At 38.2% G+C, this 18,720-nt stretch overlaps 1 protein-coding gene across 3 annotated transcripts; it reads right to left on the minus strand.

Moving 5' to 3' along the window:
* Window positions 1-1,988: 1,988 nt before the first annotated feature.
* Window positions 1,989-18,365, minus strand: mmd (monocyte to macrophage differentiation-associated). Of its 3 annotated transcripts, none has more exons than XM_035942815.2 (7): window positions 18,227-18,365; window positions 7,772-7,853; window positions 7,454-7,614; window positions 6,187-6,261; window positions 5,977-6,078; window positions 4,334-4,403; window positions 1,989-3,751 (listed from the first exon to the last, which is right to left on the minus strand). In XM_035942815.2, the coding sequence occupies exons 1-7, from the start codon at window positions 18,301-18,303 to the stop codon at window positions 3,548-3,550; spliced, it is 771 nt and encodes a 256-aa protein (XP_035798708.1). In that variant the 5' UTR covers window positions 18,304-18,365; the 3' UTR covers window positions 1,989-3,547. The 3 variants fall into 3 exon arrangements, with proteins under 3 accessions (XP_035798708.1, XP_023153820.1, XP_035798709.1); XM_023298052.3 differs by lacking the exon at window positions 18,227-18,365 and adding an exon at window positions 9,201-9,660; XM_035942816.2 differs by lacking the exon at window positions 4,334-4,403.
* Between the last annotated feature and the right edge of the window lie 355 nt (window positions 18,366-18,720).

An 18,720-nucleotide genomic window follows, 5' to 3' on the forward strand; every position in this document is an offset into this window, starting at 1 on the left:
TAACATTTTTAGGAAATCATTAACTGTCATCAAATCATGCTTCATTTGTGCAAACCACTACCTTTGTAACATTTTTGAACAATTCATGAACTCTGTCTCATGTTTGTACAAACTATCAGTTATGTAAGAAAAAAAATCAACTCTTTCACATTTTGAAAAGAATCCTATCACATTAGTATTAATCACCAGCATTTTTCACCAGCATTGCAACATTTTAACAGATAACAACAAATCATTACATGTTTTCAACAAATTATTTTCACGTTTTTATGTAATGGCACGGTGTTTTGAATGACAACATATGTTACCTCTTTCTCTGTCTATAAATGTGTGTTAGTGGGAAGCCTGGCATTGCAGAGCTTATCATGTCTTACCTTTACCTTGCAGCTCACAGTTCAGATGGTTCAGTTTCCCAGTGATGTCCGTTAAAAATGCAACAGCAAGAGTCCACTCTGTCCTCAAGCAGCAAGGTGTCTTCCCCTCTGGACTGCATCAACTCTTTGATTTCGGCCCACAGTGACAAGAAACGCTTCAAAACTGTTCCCCTGCTGATCCATGGGGTTTCTGTGTGTAGTAACAGGTCACCATTTCAGCTGACAGCTCCTCCAGCAGCACCTTCAATGTCCTGGTTGTTTGGCTTTGGAGCCATTTATGATCTTTATGACAGGAGTCATCACATGATCAAATCCGGCCACTTTTGTACATACATATGGCCTGCTGGTGAATGCTGCAGTGGTAATGTAGGAATGTTGGGAAGTCTGGATCACCTCTGCATCATACAATGAAGCCTGCATGCCGACCCGTCATGGAGGAGCCCCGTTAGTCGTCACTGAAACAAACTTTTCTAATGGTACATTTTTCTCCACGAAGAAACTTTTCGTCGCGTAGCAGATGTCAAAGCTGCGTTTAAGTCCGGGGCTTTTCTGTCCGTAGTGCGCATCCAGTCTATGTGCGCTACCAGGTGGCTAGTTAGCATGGAAGCTTTGTGGCGGCTAACGTAGAGTCTCTCCACATTGTGCCGTTTTACCGACGCAATAGTCGCCCCGCAAATAGGACACATACATTTATCTTTCACTGTCGTGAAAAAGAACTCTTCCTCCCAGTCATCGCGAAAATAATGTTTTCTCTTTCACTTCTCTGTCACGTTTTGGGGGTAAAAACCACATCTAGCTTCCCAAAGTGTCTGCGCCCGGAAGCTTCAGCAGAGTGACGTGGAGGTTTGACATGCGCAGTGAACTTTGACTCGGACAAGGTCAAAGTTCATTTATACCGAAGACATTTTTGTTTTTTTAAAAAATTATCATAAATATTGTAATTTGAAATCTGCATTAATGTAAGTATTTTTGATTTAAAAAGAACAGCAACTATAATTTTATATAAGGAATTTCATGGTGACTAGTGTTATTTTTAGAACATGTGTTGTGGGCAACACACATGGTCTCTGCGGCAACCAGGCGCCCGCGGGCACCGTGTTGGCTACCCCTGTTGTAGATTAATACTGGAGATTAACACTTTTTTTCTTTACAACATAATTCCATTTGTATTCTTTTATAGTTTTGGTGTCTTCAGTATTAATCTACAATGTAGAAAATAATTAAATAAAAACCATTGAATGAGAAGGTGTCCAAACTTTTGACTGGTAGTGTATAGTTGCAGCACAAATTAAAAATACTGCCACTGAAAGGTTAGATGCTTAGTCTTCTATGTTCTTGACTTAAGCATCAGATATGCATATTTTAGGTTTCTTTACCCATAAAAATGAGTTGCAGAAGTCTTTAATGTGACATGTTGGACAACAGCCAAACTTTATGTCTGTTGTTGTTCTACATCCAGGCAGAAACGGGTTCTAAACCAAAGGAAAATTCTTATTTCTTTTGTGCATTTACCCATTACCCATTCAAACAGGACAGATGGTCTGTGCAGCCTGAATTTAAAAGGAAACCTGCAAGAGCCTATTTATGATTGAGGATCTTGTCTGGAGTCACAGATGTGGGGCATTATCATTTTTAATAGTCACATCAGAAAGATGATATTTAGTATAATGGAGGAACATTCATGTTTATGCAGCACCATTAACAGCCAACGGAACAGACAAGAAGCGTTTGGGTTTTTTTTCCCTGCAAAGGCCAGGATCATGTAATCAACAGAACAAAAAACAAAATGTACAAACATTACAAAACAGAGTGGTTAAAGAAATCATTTCAAGAAGAGCCACAATTAAAAAATATGCATCGTTCAGCTCCGTACATCACTGAGAGGAAAGCAACAGAAAGGTATCTTGTACGAATCAGAAGCAATTGAGCAGATTTACAAAACTGACAGCAAGAGACAAAAACGTGAACATGAGGTTTTTCCACCGATCAGACTCAGAAAACAGATCGGGAACACTGTTCATCCTAAAGGTGCAAATCAAGAGCTGAGATCAGTAGAAATGTAATACTGGACTACAGTACAAAGGTTGTGCATACGTACACTCTCTACAGCACACAGTTCACATTACAAATACAGTGGAATAAAATCTGTCTCAGCACACCACCTGAACTGCTTTTCTCTGATCATTTGGCTCCAGTCACTGTCACTGTGAAATGTTGCCTTTCCTACAGCTGTGACCAGCAGGGGGCGCTAAGTGCTTACAGGAGAAACTGTCTCTGAAAACTGAGGACTGCATCTTGGTACAAAAACAAAGCATGCAATGGGAAAAAAAAGTGCAAAAGTGTAAAGACTGAAGAAAGAAACAGTTCCATGAAGAGCCTTTTGGTTACTAACCAAGATAAACTACACCAGCGGAGCACAAATCCATATCAATTCCTGATAAGAGTATCAAATGCAACATTTTTGGTACAAAGTCTTGAAAGTTGGCATCAAATGTGTGGTTAGATAAATAAATTACCTGTTTTTTGATGAGTTAGTTCCTGATTTAAACCAAATTTTGCCATTTTAAGTTACATCACTTTGGCAGATTTATTTTACAGCTGCTTAATTGGAAGATATTTGAGACCTTTGGTTTGTTTTGGTAAATACAAGAGAATGGAAATTCAGCTTTTATATCAACACTAGTATCTGAAAATCTTCAAATGATAAAAGCTACAGATGAGAGCTGATTTTTAGCACCTCATTCAATACCCTCCCTGTTCAAATCACCACCTGAACCTGATCAATTTCTGGGTTTTGACACTCAAATGACCCCAAACGTGGAATGTTACTCACTTCAAGTAATACAAAAGACTGCTATCAAATTTCTCAAATACTCATTCAAACGCTCACAAATGTGCCCAGGTTAATACCAAGTGTAAAAGGTCAAAGATTCCCTCCCTCACTGTGAAAAGTTTTCTTATGGTTACAAAACAGCTTTGAAAGTAGCTTTTGTTCATTGGGGAGACACTGAAAAATCTGTTCTCATCCACGTTAGAAAACAGTAAACAATTCATGGTCATTATTTTCGTAAACTTTTAGGGCTGTCGCTGCAGCTTCAGTGGGCAGTTGTTGAGGGACTCAGTGTGCAGGCGCCTTTCAGGGGGGAAAGGCGGACCGGCGGCTCCGGTCTTGGTCACGAGTCGAGGAGGGTGTCGGCGCTGGGAGCCTTGTAGAGGTATTTCCAGATGGCGTAGTAGTGCACAGCCGCAGCCAGCGCCACGAACACGTGCCAGATGGCGTGGGCGAAGGGGATGACACCGTCGCTCTTGAAGAAGAATACACCGAGGCAGTAGATGAGTCCTCCACAGGCCAGCTCGTGAAGTCCCTCTGTGTTGCTCTGCACGACATAAAACAAGAGAATCTTATCAGCTACATCACAAAAAATCAATTTGTACAAAAGATTGTGGATTGATTATGTAGTGTTCACATAGAAAGTAACTTCAAATTGCCAGCATGTACAAGCATCACACTACAGAAACAGAGTATCTGATAATAAGTTGAAAATTAACTGATGAAAGATGAAAAACAGCATAAAAGCTGGTAAAAATCCTTGTGACTGGATTGTGGTAAATAAATAACCTTTTGTGGAAAATAAATGCCAAACAAGTACTGTGTTAACATCAAAATATGCATTTCACACTGACTACTATGAATTCTTTATCTAGGAGCATCTTTGTTTCAGATTTAGTGCCACTCTGTGCTGCAGAAACAGATTCCACATGCACACATCATGTTCTGATCTGGATCAGAACACACGTGTCAATCAAATCGATTTTAGGCTGATCATTGTTGTTGCTGTGAGCTCTATAAAAACACTCTGAAGACCTGTTTCGCAAGAAAAGGAAGTAACACACTGTGAGGAGATGTTTCAGGACATAAACTGAATGTGGCTGCGAGTGCATGAATAAATAGCGTTTACCATTGAGGTCACGACTGATGCGGGAAAAAATCCCATCGTTAAATAGAAGGCCAGCTCAACAAGTTTATACCTATGGAGACAAATAAGTACAGCATGTTCAAAAAGACAATGTCAAGCATGAGCGAGGCAAGGAGAAACTAAAATCTTCTTGGTATTTTCAGAAAATGTCCCTGATAAGGTGGACCTTAACAAATTGATGAAAAACTAATATAAGCAGTGATTCTTAGAAATGTTTGGAGGTAAATTCCTCAGTTGCAGCCTCACACTGACTTTCATTCACAATTATGTTCTGCAAACTGACCCAGTTCAGTTTATCTCATAAAGCACAACTTGTGTACAGATATTTGGTTTAAGTTGACCTGTTATACAAGTATTTAGAGAGCAGCAACAAGAAAAGTTTCAACCTCCGCAATTCGAGACACTGGCAGCCAAGTTAATGTTGTGGAAACCTACACAGGATGACGCTCAGGAGTTAGCGGACCATTATTGAGACTGAACACAAACAATGAAATGGAGGATACAACTCGTCAAACCTGTCAGAAAACTTATATAGGAGAATATAGGGGATCAAAACAGATTTGTTGAACAGAAAATATTCAGCGGAGAGGTGGGGAGAGAGTATTTAGTGATCAGAGTAGAGACTGAAAATGATCAACACTATTTTGAGAGTGTACAAGTTAAAAGTTCATGCAGTCACATTCATATGAGGGTAGGATGATCATCAGGCTGAGTTTGAGCCCTTCTGGCTAACACTGGTAGCTACGGCAACAGTCAAGGTGGTTGAAAGTAAAACTTTTTTGTAAGTCTTTCACTGTATGACAAATGAAACAATCAATTTAGCTGATGGTATACTGAGGCTTGCAATAACATATAATTACATGCTGGAGCAATATAGTTTCTTATGCTATAATACAGTGCTGGTGCACTATAGTTGGTACATCATAATTATGTGCTTATGTGACAAACCAGTACATCAAGTCAGTTAATCTACAGCCCTGACACAAAAGCATGCATGAGAATATGTATGTGTTCCCGTGAATTTCCATTCATCGAGTAGATGGCTGAAAAAAGTGATCTTAAGTGTAAAATCATTTATATGATGTGAACTTTACTGTTTAGTTTTTCTCTAATTTTTTCCCCTTTTTGCGCTAATATATTTAGTTTCCTTGGTTATTTTGTTGTAGGTCTGCAACAGTTTTTTCTACACTAGATGAATAAGAAAAATATCAAGCAATATTCGCCAGGAAAACCAGAACATTTTCCCTTTAAAGGATTTTTCTATAATCAGTCATCTTATTGTGATTTTATTTGCTAATAGCAGTTAACATCAACTAAAGCAATGTTTAAAAAATGTCTGGACTGTCTAACGAGGAATATTAGAAGTGGATGCTGCACAGTTACCAGTTTGTATAAATTGCAACATTTCAGCTCCATGTACAATTGCACGTATTTTAGCTTTAGTACATATTTTTAGTAATGCATCATTGTTATATCTTAATATTTTTTCTTTTAGGTACTGCTTTTTTCTAATGTTATGTAAATTAAGCTACATTGGGGTTACTAAATCTTGTAAGTTTTTAAATTTTAAATAACATCACATACATAGACAAACATTTGGCGATATAAGTGTGACATGAACTCACTTTTCATGATAGTTAAAGACATATATTGTCCCAGCAGCAGCCATGAGCCACACAAACCATCGCATGTGTGCTGCTAGAGGGCCTAGTTCACGCAGGTTCAACCTGACAAGAGAGGAGGGATTAAAATATAATAGCCCAAGCATTCAAATTAGGCTTCCACCTAAGACACTAGTCCCAGTGGATGTATTCTGTCCTCTGTGTGACACTCACCAAGGTGTGTAGGAGGCAGCAATGAAGAAATAGATAACCACTCTGTCGCACATATGAAAACAGTGTTCCACAGACCTGAGACAGACAGACAAAAAGTAGGTCATGGCTTTTTTTACTCAACGTCAGTGATGCATAGCAGAAACATTATTTGCATGTTCATGCAGGGAAAAGCCCTGTGGTTCACCGGAAGTGATGCTAAGTTTCCACAGAGGACCTGAGCAGCAAATGAACGGAAATTATAGTCTGTTCAGACAAAACAAACTTCCACGAACAGAAGCTCCAGAGTAACGTTTGGTAAGCTTCTCACCACTTACATGATGAAACATATCAGCTTTTAAAACAGCATCCCTGCAGTACCCAATTGGAAGGAAAAAGCATCACAAAACTAAATTTGCTAACCCTAAACCCACTAATTTTGTATCGACACCCAAATGGTTTCTTTTCATTGTATGCTCTATTCTTTTTCAACTAAAAATCTACAATAATTTCCTCAACAAACACTTTAGCTTGTCATAAAAAAGAATTCAATCAAGAGCAAAAAGCTAATACAACTTATCTGGTCATCTATAATCGTTTTCTGGTTTTCAGTTTTTTTTAATCACCTCTCTATGTCTATTTTTTTTTTTTTTGCATTGTTATGCAAAGATAATATGGCTACAAAAAAAACCTCAAAGTAAGGTCTAAAAAAGTTTCTGTACCACATCCAAGGAGATTTATCAACATAAATGTAGAAACGTCTAATATAATCCACAGCCCCGAATGTTAGATGTGACTATAAAGTTGTGCGTCCAACAACAAGAAAAACCGGCAGCTAAATACTTTCTCAGAAGCAATGATAGTGCTGATAATATGGTTTATATCCTCAAATAATCAAGAGTCCATCAACTGTACACAGCATGAATGGGTAACAGAAAAGGATTTATATGAAGTGTAAAACCAAGTAACAGTATACCAGGACGAGAGCAGAGCCAGCACAGATAATAAAAAATGCCAAACAAATCCTACTGGGACAGAGATACTGATTTTACTTTCACTATTTGAAGTTAGACACCAGCTAAACTACATGCTTCTGCTCTCACTCTAAATATTCCAAAAGGTACAGCTCCTTAAATTTGTCCCATTTTACTTTTGTCTAACTTGTCAAGTCCATGTGCATCTATTTTTGAAAGTATGTTGCGTGTATTTATTGTTTTACAGTAACTTTCACGGGAACATTTCTCTCTTAGTTGTCTGCCATATTATTTGTTATCACTTTAGTCGTTCTCACCTCATGTGGCTCTTTTTCCAGGTTATTATATGAAACACAGTGGAGACCAGGAAGAGGGCACACAGCCCCATGCCGTATACCCAGGCTGTGATCTTCTCCCAGTTGTTGTCCGACAGACGGTGCAGCAACGTCATGCCCACGAAGGCCGGCACGATGAGGAGCTGCGGAGATGAATCACAAAACCATTACAAAACTGTGCTGATCAGCAACTACCTATATGGTGTCACTGTGATTTATTTAACCTCGGAGCAGATTAAAGTCTCTCAACGTGAGATTACATCCTCTACATTAAGAAACAAACTGTTATAAAACACTCACCGCATGAGTGTAGCAGTTTGCAGCATGCTCATAGCAGGTGGGCTGGTAGCGGCAGTTAGCAGAAGCCCGTCTGTTCATAAACCTGAAACACACACCAATAAACAACACAAAATATTAACAATTATGGCAGGTTGATTCAGCACCCTGTAGCTTTTCACCAACAAAACCATTCACATTCTGCCCTTATCAAAAGAGAAAGTTGATGCTGATTAAAGGATGTTAACTAGTCTCCAACGTTCAAAACAATGAAGAATCAAAATGAAGCTGTCGTTTAATCGTAAACTATTTTGATCATGGACAGATCACTCAGGCAAGTTATTTTGTATTAAAAATTGTCTAGATTCTCTGACTCCAGGTCCATAAATTTCAATATTTTCTTGTTTCTTTACTCTGTTATGACAGTAAACTAAATATCTCTGGGTTGTGGACAAATCATGACATTTGAGGACATTGTTTCGGGCTTTAGGAAAACAGTGATCCACATTGTTCACCATTTTATTTAGGAAAACAATTAGTCAGTCAATCACAAAAATAATCAACAGCTTAATTAATAATGAAATACACCATGACTTGCAAATGTAGTATTATAGATGTAATAACCAGAAAGACAGAAGTGTTAAAGCAGCGACGTCTCATCCGTCACTGACCAACCACCGAAAGCACACAAAGAGACACAGATATGAAAAAAAAGCAACAACATAATAAATCTAACAGCAGTGAAGTGGAGACTGAACTAACATCAAAAACACAATGACAGCAATATGCTTGAAAAGTTATTTGCCGATTTTTAATCTGGTTGACATTAGGATTTGAGCAAATAATTCATATCTTTATAATAATCTTAAAAGATAATGCTTCTCATGTTTATATTGTGAAGCAACAAAAAAAGCATTTCTACATCAGAAAATACAGATCCGTATACTACATTAGAGCTAAGACATAACATTTTCACCATCAGCTGAGGGTTTTTTTGTTGTTGTTGTTGATTTAGTCAATAAAATGTCATTATTCATTATTTCTGATGTCTTGTTTGGATGTATTCGCAGTTTTATAAGTGCTGGTATTAAAACTGCAAAAATTGACAAATCTTCACATCTAAGCCGCCCTTTCCTTACCGAATACCATAAACTGGAATAATTATTAAAACTACAGTGAGTAATTTCTTATCATGGAGTCGTAGCTTAATTCAGGCTCCACAATTACAGAGTGCTTAAAATTGAGGTTTCTTTTGTTCACATTATAGCTATAGACAATAACTGTTACTCCAGCTGACAGAAAAAGAGGTTCAAATGAAGCCAACAACCACCGATTGCTTTATGTATTTGTCATTATGAGTGACATTATAACGACCCAGTTGCATCTTCAATCCTTGCACGACAGAAGGAAAAAAAACACCATTTTTCCAGTCAGATTTTCGTATTTCACCTACCTCTGAAAGCTGTTCACTCTCTTCATTTCAGTGACTTTTTTTTTTTTTAACCACAGGAAGCAAATGAAAAAAAAATCGGCAAACGATAGCAAACAAAGAAGCTACAAAACCCCGCCTTACAAAGATAGGAAGAAAACAATGAAATGCCCTGACAAGCCAAAAGAAAACGGAAGGCCTAGCATTAGCTCCTCGGCTAACGTTATGCTACTCATAAGCTAACTTTCACTACAGCTACAAGGCACCAGCAACATTAATACTCCCGCTACAAAGGCACCATTTTAGTCTTTTTCTTAAAACCATTCTGTGACCAAATACTGGCTCACTGCCTCGTCTTGAAGCTACGAATATCCATAAGCAACAGCAGCAGTCAGGATGAACCGAAGAGACCCCCGCAAGCAAGCAGCCCTGCCGGTCAATTACACGCAGCTCCCCGCTGAGTCGCTGAACAACAAATATGATTTTCTTTTGGAGCCCACAGTCCAACCAGTGGTGAGACGGTGAGTGGCAGCGGCGAGAGCCAATGAGCGGCAAGTCTACTGGCCCACTGGCCAATCACGTGCTAGGTAGGCGGTATCTTGTAGAGGAAGGCCATAGTCACATTATGGGTTTGTAAATAATATGGAAATCAAACAAATAAACAAGCAAGTACTATTTAAACAAAAACAACGCTCATCTGCTTCTTTTATAGTCATTTTCTTTAAGTTTTTCTCTTTTCTGTGCCTTGTAGGCAGTGATTTATGTGTGCTGTGAAACTCACTGTGCCAGTTTGTGATTGGATTAACGTGCTTCATGCTTATTTGAACTTATGTGTATGTCTTTGTATTTTGTACTCTTGAGACATTTTGCAAAGTAATATCATATAACAAATGACAAATGACAAAATACAGTTATTAAACTATATATGAATCTTCATCAGTGTAGATTTCATGTGAATGTTGAAGGAGACATTAAACTGGGGATGAAGTGCCCGGGGTTAGGGTTTTTTTTTTTTCAATCTTTCAGATTTCAATCAGATTTACAATGGTAATTATTTTTGTTAATTGTTAATTTTTCCTTATGAATTTTTTTGCATCCATTTGTGCCTTCTTCGCATCAATTTATGGTTGAAATGACTGTACTGATGAAAAGGAAAGAAAATACAATAAACAAAAGAATGTGGTGCAAAAAAGCTCTCAGGTATTCTGTAACATTTTTAAATATGTATTCTGCTGTTGATCAATTTTTTTCATTAAATATTGTCCTTCCTTATTCAACACATGTAGGTACGATTCACTTCTGTCTTCATTTCTGTCTTCCATAACCTCTTTAAATGTACATGTTTTCACCTTTTCTGCCTATGCCAATCTTAATAGGTCAGTCATTAATAAGGAAAGTTTGCGGTTGCTGTTTTTGAAAAATCTCTGTCTGGTATTTACCCTCCTTTATATTGACATTTGCGTTTATTTTAGCCCTTCAGTTTACCAGGGAGACTCACCAGGGGATTGTTTGACTTTTGACCCCCAAGAGAAGATCTGTACAGCAAATGAATAATGAACTGACATGTACTTAACTCCAGGCTTATGAAAGTAATTTTGAAGGATACTTAGAAATTTACAAATGTATGATCCTTTATGACTTTATTAACATTTGTAGCTGCAAAACTGACAAAGTTAGAGCCATCCGTAAGCCTGTGTAAATTATGGAAAAAGAGAATTTTTCATCATGGCAACCCAGAATTATTGACTTTCAACTGATCTATAAAGCATTAAAATGAAACAGGATGTCTAATTTGTTTAAATGTGGTTACAGACTATTTGCAAAATCATGGTTAAAAGCTTAAATTTGAATCAGACCCTTTGTAATCATCATTATACTTATGTAAACATGAAATGAACTTTTTTTTCTGACTGTTTTTTCAGTTTGTGGATATACAGTAGCCTGCTGTGTGTTCTGCTAAACAAAACATGCTCTTGTCAAACATGTTATGTAAGAAGTTCCAATGGGAGATGTAAAACAGACCACACTGATTGTGTCAACAGCATGCAATCACCATGAAGTGTTGGTATGTGATGCTTTAACTCCATTCAGCTCATTAAGTGTACAGCACAACACCAGAGAGCTTCCTGCAGGCTTCATCTCACATACTGAGGAGATGATTGGAATAATTCCCGCGCTACAGCTGCAATCTGTTGTGATGCTGCAGCAAACAAAGCGACACAGCCAGACAGTGAACTGCACACACACAGTGTCACGCTGCAACAGCACAGTTACATAAGAGCAGTGCAACTTGATCAGTGCCTCTTAGATATAGCAGTGTTTATATAAGACCAAACAGAAATCCTGGGGCTTAATGAAATTCACCCTCTGCACTCTCTGTTAGAAGAAGGATTTCTGTTTTCTGTTAATAAATGTTTTCTTCTTTCAGAACTTGAACATTTTTCAGCCGACAGAGAAAAATTGAGTTTCCAATACATTAGAATTGCTTCACCGGCCTGTTAAATGAAGGTATCTGGGCCTTTGCAGCAGCAGTTACTGTACCAGTGAGAGCAGTGAATGGGATTGATCCAGAAAAAGAGAAAGAGGTCATTGTCCGTGTTTTTAAAGGACATTAGCACAGACAACAGCACAATGCCAGAGGCCATATGTCAGGGGCACAGTGCCTCCTTGTTTCTGGCTTCAGTCTGTTGTTCTTCATGTTGTTTTGCTAACACCTCTAATGTGACACACACCTGAGAGCTGCAGGTTGGAAGCATGTCACAGCAGACACCCCGTCCTGGTTGTAAACAGCCCAGGTCTACGTCTGACTGATCATCTTTTCAGTTGGGTGGTGGAAGGAGTTTCCTAGGTGTTTGACCTGCACTCTCACAGCACAGACGCAGCTGTATCAGCTTACACCTGCAGCTGTCACTGGATGTGCTGTACATTCAACGGCCGTTATTGGATTTAAAGCTGCAACTGCACGTTATTGACTCCAAAATAGAAAATTTCCAACTATCCACTTTCAAATGCAGCCCTACCTTCTTTGTGCAAATTTATATTGCTTCCTAATTTCAACAAATATACTAATAACTACATTTCTTATGGTCAGTTGCGGTCCTGAGTTTATTTACACATCCAGCATTGAGGAAGCGCAGTCGTGTTTTTTGGGACTTGATGAACAATGGTCTAATATTCACTCTCTTTTAGCTCTGTTTTTGGTCTCTACCAGTTGACCCTCTGAATTGTGGAAAGTGTTGACAAGCAGCTCTTTAGGTTATTGAACGGTCTCCTACTTATTTTAGTGAAATTAGGTGATCCAAACTAAGGCTTGGACAACTCTGCCTCCTATAAATGATGTTTATGTACAAATACTTCCCTTTGAAAGAAATATAAAGTAGGCTGGACTTTAGTTTCTCTGAATCTAACAATGTTAAATTATGTATCTGCTTATATCAACTGTCTCAGATATGTTCAGTCACTGGCAGCACATTGTTAAATAAGGTTAGGGAGAGGTCATGGTCTCGGGGAAGGAAGTTACCATGACTACCAGCTTGTAAATATTGTTCACCGATACGTGTACTGTATTTTTAAACCCTCATGTGACCGACAGTAGTTGCCCAATGATGTAAATGCTTGCGAGTCATAAACATGGGAATCTCCGCCATCTCTTCCATCCGTCCTATCCAGATTTCAGCGTTGCGTATTTTTCATAGACCTTATCAGACCTTGTTTTGCTCTCCCTGTTCACTAGTTCCTCTCAGTCCACGTCCCTGCTGTTCCAGTTACCTCCAATCCCTCCACACCTGTTGCACACTCCCTTGTCAAGCCACAGCACATAAACACCAGCCACCTTCCAACTGCTTTGTATTAGACTGGCAGCATTGCTCACCTGCACTTGCAGGCCAGCCTTTTGTTTTGTGCTCGTTGGTGGCACAGAATATGGTGCTATTTGAATTTAACTGCCTGTTCCAACTGCCTTTACCTTGTTGTTTTAAGCCTTTGTTATGAGTAAAGCCCCTTTAATTCAAGCTTTAGTGCTCATCTACATTTAGATCTCAGGTATCTCAAATGCATCTGCTGCACTTGCATATAAAAAAAGCAACTGACAATTGGTAGCAAAATGCAGTTGGAAAATGTTCAATTTTACAATCGTAATAGGCAAAACTAGACAAAGAAAAGTAAATATTGAGCTGAATATTTTTTTATTTTTTATCTTCTGTTAAGGTACAATTTTTATTTCATGTATTTATAGATTCAGCCTGGCAGTTCAAGTGAATTCAAAGTGTTTCTACAAAATGATTACAGGCACAGAAAGATTGCTTTTTTTATTATTAATATTTCCAACATACAGCATCAAAGCAGCAACCTGTGATCAACACTTTCAGCAATGGCCCAAAGAGTGTCAATCTTTGAATCAAACACTATCTAATCTTCCCGATTACTCAGATCACAGAGGTCAGGCATGCTTATAAAGGTTAGATTGCACTCAGTTTCAGTGTGTTCATCTTGACCTCCCAGCTCCAAGATAATCATTTAATCATTTTATACTGAGATCACAAACTGAAAACGACACTTTCCTCCAAGTACAAACTGTGGACACACAGGATTAATGGATAGCCACAGCATATGCCTTTTAGTAGAATAACTTCTACTTGTCTTACAGGGCCTATAGGTTGGTGAGCCCTTAGAATAAAAGAGGCTTTATGGTGACACGTGACGGTGGAGTTAAACAGCTTTGTAAGTGGTTTACTGTTTCATGCTGGAATGAATGTTCCATAAGTAATTTCCAATAAGGAGGGCAAATAAATCTGTCTAGAAGAAGTGTAGCAATGTAAAGGCCAACTGTAAAAACTGTGGGAGAGTAATCCTCAGCATGAAAACAGCTTAATGCATAAAGAGTGACATTATATGTGCTGCATGGGTTCAGAAATCACATTTTCTTGGCAAGTTTTCTTTAACAAAATTAAATCAGTAGCTTGTGTATTATTGTAAAACATTTTGAGCTCACACAATTATGAAAAATTAAGTTTTCTTAAATATAGCAGTTCAATGTAGATAAAACTAAGTATATCTTTGATGCATGTGCTATACAAAAGTACCAGCTTAATCAAATGAATAGCAAACTGACCACAGTATGTAGGTCAGGAGCTTTGCTGCTGTAGTGTTTCAACGTACCTAACTTAAATAATCTTGCAGCTAACAAGCTGAGCTCCCATAGTGGAAAAGCACGGCGGTGCTTCTGGATAAGGATTACTGTGGGCATTGGAGCATGGCAGCCTTCCTGTCCTCACTTTACACACCTCAGTGTCAGAGATATTGTTAGAATGCACAACAGCAAAAATATTCAGAGTAAGAGCTAGATTTCCTTCAGTTAGATCAGTGCTCCCATTTCTGCTCGAGTACAGCTTTATTGTATTGCATTCTCAGCAGAAACTGCCAGTAATTTTTCTTTATAAGGCAAAATTTTCCACATGTTGTAGACAAAAATGCTCCTGTGACAACATTTACATCATGTCTATTGAAATCCAGCAGGATGTCAGTGCTGATCATTAAAAGATTAACAATGACAACAATAAATATTCATCCATTTTGTGTTGTTACAATGTTTGTACAATAGAATCAATATAGATTGAAAACATCCCACATGTTCACATTTATACTAGCAGTGCACAATCAAGTGGGTTGATTTATAAAAAAAATCGTACATCATCATTACTTTTCTAATTCAGTTTTTACACGATTGAAACTCATATGATAATAGCAGTTATTTGTTTATGACCTTGTATTGTCATATTGACTGTAGAAACAAAACTTTGACTCCAATCTTACTTTTGTTGATTGTTAATTGTAAGAATAACTGATATGGGAATAATACTGTAAATTAAAGCAAAAGAAGAGTTTATGAGTGATGAGTGTGTTAACTAACAAGGAAAAAAAATCTATTGTTATGTGCAAAATGTAAAACATATAGTGAAAGAACAAGCATTATTTCATCGCAGAAAATGAAGAGAAACATGTTTTTCCATACTGTTTACAGTTAAATCATGACCAGGTTCCTTCCGAAATTCAAAGCTACACAAAACGACAGTCTTACTTTTCCATTTTTCACCTATTTAAAATGAATATGGCACATTGTTGTAAACATAATAATGTGTCTGGCTGAAGATAATTATAGTAGCTATTTGTCAGTCAGTCTCTACTGGAATAATGCAAGCTATGTGAGATTTCAAACCCTGAATCAAGAAGAAGCAACAATTTCCTTTTGCATGAATCAAATACATGTAAACCAAATTCCATTTGAGCCATTTAAAATAAGATGTAAACTTATTGGATTGCATAATGTATTTACTATCTTTTTTTTGCTAATCTTTCCAAACTTTACAAAGATTACCATGACCCTATTTTCTGTCTGAGTTCCATTTATTCCACATTTCTCTGAAGGATTACACTGAACCTCTTCCAGATTCTTATCCTTGTTGACTGCAACTAGTTTCTCCGATCTATTTCTGCTGAGTGTTTGGCAGCACAAGCTGGAAGCTGTAATCAGTGTTGAATATTCATGGAACAGGGCAGCTAGTGCTTATCTCTATGCAGTATCAGTTCTCAGTGTCTTATCATTATGTACTGATACAGATGGATAGATTATAAGATTGTTTACACATTTGTTTCTGGGAGGCATATTTGATGTAGAGTCTAACACCAGGTATCCTTAACAGGTGAAAAAAAAGACATGAATTTCCTAGAAATAATTGTGATTTGAATATTGAAATGAATACTATTTACAGATTAGAAACAGGCATGTCAATGACAAATGCAGTCTAAGCTTACTAAGATTGTAATTGTAATGGCATGCTAGGCTAGCCACTAGCTGAAAAACACTGCTTGTGGTTTATTTCAGTGTCATGGATGGATCAAATTGTCTATTACATTGCTGGATGTTAGTCTCCACTTTGTATACATTCAACCAATAGGATTATTTCTGTCTCCAGGAAATGTTTTTCTGCTAAATTAAGCTCCAAAGGGTGGCATTTTCCAAGAGGCTCGTTTATGACATATCCATGATGTTGTTGAATAAAAGATTAGGATTTCATTCGGCAAAGTTATTACAACGACTGTGGTGCAAACGAGAGAGGGAGCTTGGTCCTTCTTAGTAAGATATATTTCCCAGAAAAGACAGTTTTGGAGGGTGTTTTTTTAGAGCCTGACCAATGTATCAGCTCGCCAACATCAGCCCGATAATGGCTTGGCATAGATATATTGACATCAGCTTATATGTTGTTTTATAGAATGTGAAAACAATTGCTTGCAGTACTCTCAGCACTGTCTGCAGCACATGTAGCAGAGTATGCATTATATCTGAGCAGGTGGTGATGGTGCGTCAAGCTTGATGCTAACTAGTTTGTGAACTTCTTTGCTGGAAAGTTAATAAACAGTGGCCCCATCATGTCCCCTTATCAACATAACTCTAACCTATATAAAAACAATATCGGCCCATATATTGATATCAGAATTTATTACTCCCTAGAATTGTCATTGGCCAAAAAAAAAAAAATAGCTGTAATCCATTTTTTTGGTCATTTCTATCCTTCTATTTCTCCATCATCATGTGTTCTGTGCAAAAATAAGTTTTTTTTTATTTCTGATTTACGCATGAAGGCAACTCATCACTAATTTACTTTCATTAAGATATCAATATGCATGTTGTACCACTGATACCATCGAAACATGGTAGTATCATATCATAAACCTCACTCACTTTAACTCAGAAGTCCTAACTTTCTTGACACAAACTGCCAGAACAAAACAACAAATCTAATCCTTTGTGGTGCTGAAAGCAGACATCAGCAGTTGGTATATCTCTTCTTTTTTGTAATTAATTTTTTTTCTTATTGATATGAATAATGACAAATGAAAGTTAAGTGCTCTAAAAAATGCATCTGTTTTTTTTGGACCACGAAATAGTGACAAAGTGAGCTCCTCCAAAAGCCTTGGCACAGTTGGCACACTGAATATTAAGTCTGTAAATCTGCTCTTGGGAAAAGGGCCTCCTTTGATTTCAGACCTTCTCATTGTTTTGACAGGTCAGCTAATCAGTCTGACAGATTACAGCATGATGCATCACGCGAGGTGAGCACAACAAATGACCCGTGAAAGTATCCGAGCAGAGCCGGACGAAGCAGCAGCAGAAGCAATTGAAAGAATTAGAAAAATCAGTCATAACAAGTTCTTATCAAGGGCTAATGGTCAGTTCAGTCATCATGAACTGGAAAAACAGTGGTGTACCTTTACAACATTGTGGCTTTATGTCAACTGTGCTCAGTTTACTTATTAAACAGAGCTATCATGAACTTCATTCTTGTTTGCACAAAACCTAGTCGGCTTGTTTCTATAGACTCAAAACACCATTTCTGCACTTCAATAATATGATCGATATGATCTGAATAAGCACAGACCCTTCTTTATGTCCATGTTTGATAAAACTTTTAGCCTGTGGAGCTATGAATCGATTAAAGGTTGCATCTTGTTGTGTGGGTGGACCTGATTAAAGACACACTTCTTAGAATCTAGACGAGGCGGGTCACGACCTTGATAGGGACATTTTTACCTTTCTGTCTGCCACTTTGAGAAACACATCCATGCAGATCACACTTGATCGAGTTATGCAAGAGGTTAGGGTTCATCCAGACTTAACCAAATGTTGAACACTAATCCTTGAATGGCATCCAATAAGGAGCAATGCACCTTTGATTTCTTTAAAGTAGTTTTATCACGTAGGAGAAGAAGAACAAAGTCCAGCAACATCAAGGTGTCATAAATAGTTCTTCTTTGTCTTCATCTTACTTGAAAATGACCTACTTAAGTGAGGGCGCCAACTTAGTTTCTTCTTTACAACACTCTTTCTTCCACTCTGTAAACACAACACAACTGCCCTCTTTATTCTTTGTGTTTCATCAGCTCTGACATTTCCTTTCCAGAGCAGACTGCAGGCTTTGGCCTCCCTGAGATAAAGACGGATTTCACATGCAGACACACAGTACTTAAAGACATCAACACGTCACTCTTCTTACCGTCCAAGTCGGGTTCTGTGTAGGTCAAATCCTAGCATTGTCCAGGCAAAACACAAAGAAATGTAAAAAGAAAGCATATGTACAAAAATAAAGAGTCAGGTTCACTGTACAAGTCTGCAGAATCACACTCAAACCATCGTGCTCTTCTTCTCCCTAAAGTCCGAGTGCGATGGCTCGTGGTAGGTGGTGATCATGTTGGCCGTGTCCCACCGTCCCACCGGAGCCGGAGAGCTCTGCATCACTACCAGCCTGATGGGAGACTGAGTGGGTGGCTGTGGGTCCGGGGCGTACTCCTTGGTGGGATCTTTGCCCCTGCAGTCGTACATGATACAGGATATCAGGAAGACCAGGAGCAAGATAACGTAGCTGGCGATGAGGATGCAAAGGTTCAAAGTGACGGGGTCAATCTCCTGGTAGTTTTCCAGAAAGCCCATGGTGCCCGCCTCATGCTGGGCGGCCCGGAGGCCTTGCAGAACCAGCACCTCAAGAGTGAA

This window comes from Amphiprion ocellaris, chromosome 19 (genome assembly GCF_022539595.1).
Source record: "Amphiprion ocellaris isolate individual 3 ecotype Okinawa chromosome 19, ASM2253959v1, whole genome shotgun sequence".
Taxonomy (NCBI): domain Eukaryota; kingdom Metazoa; phylum Chordata; class Actinopteri; family Pomacentridae; genus Amphiprion; species Amphiprion ocellaris.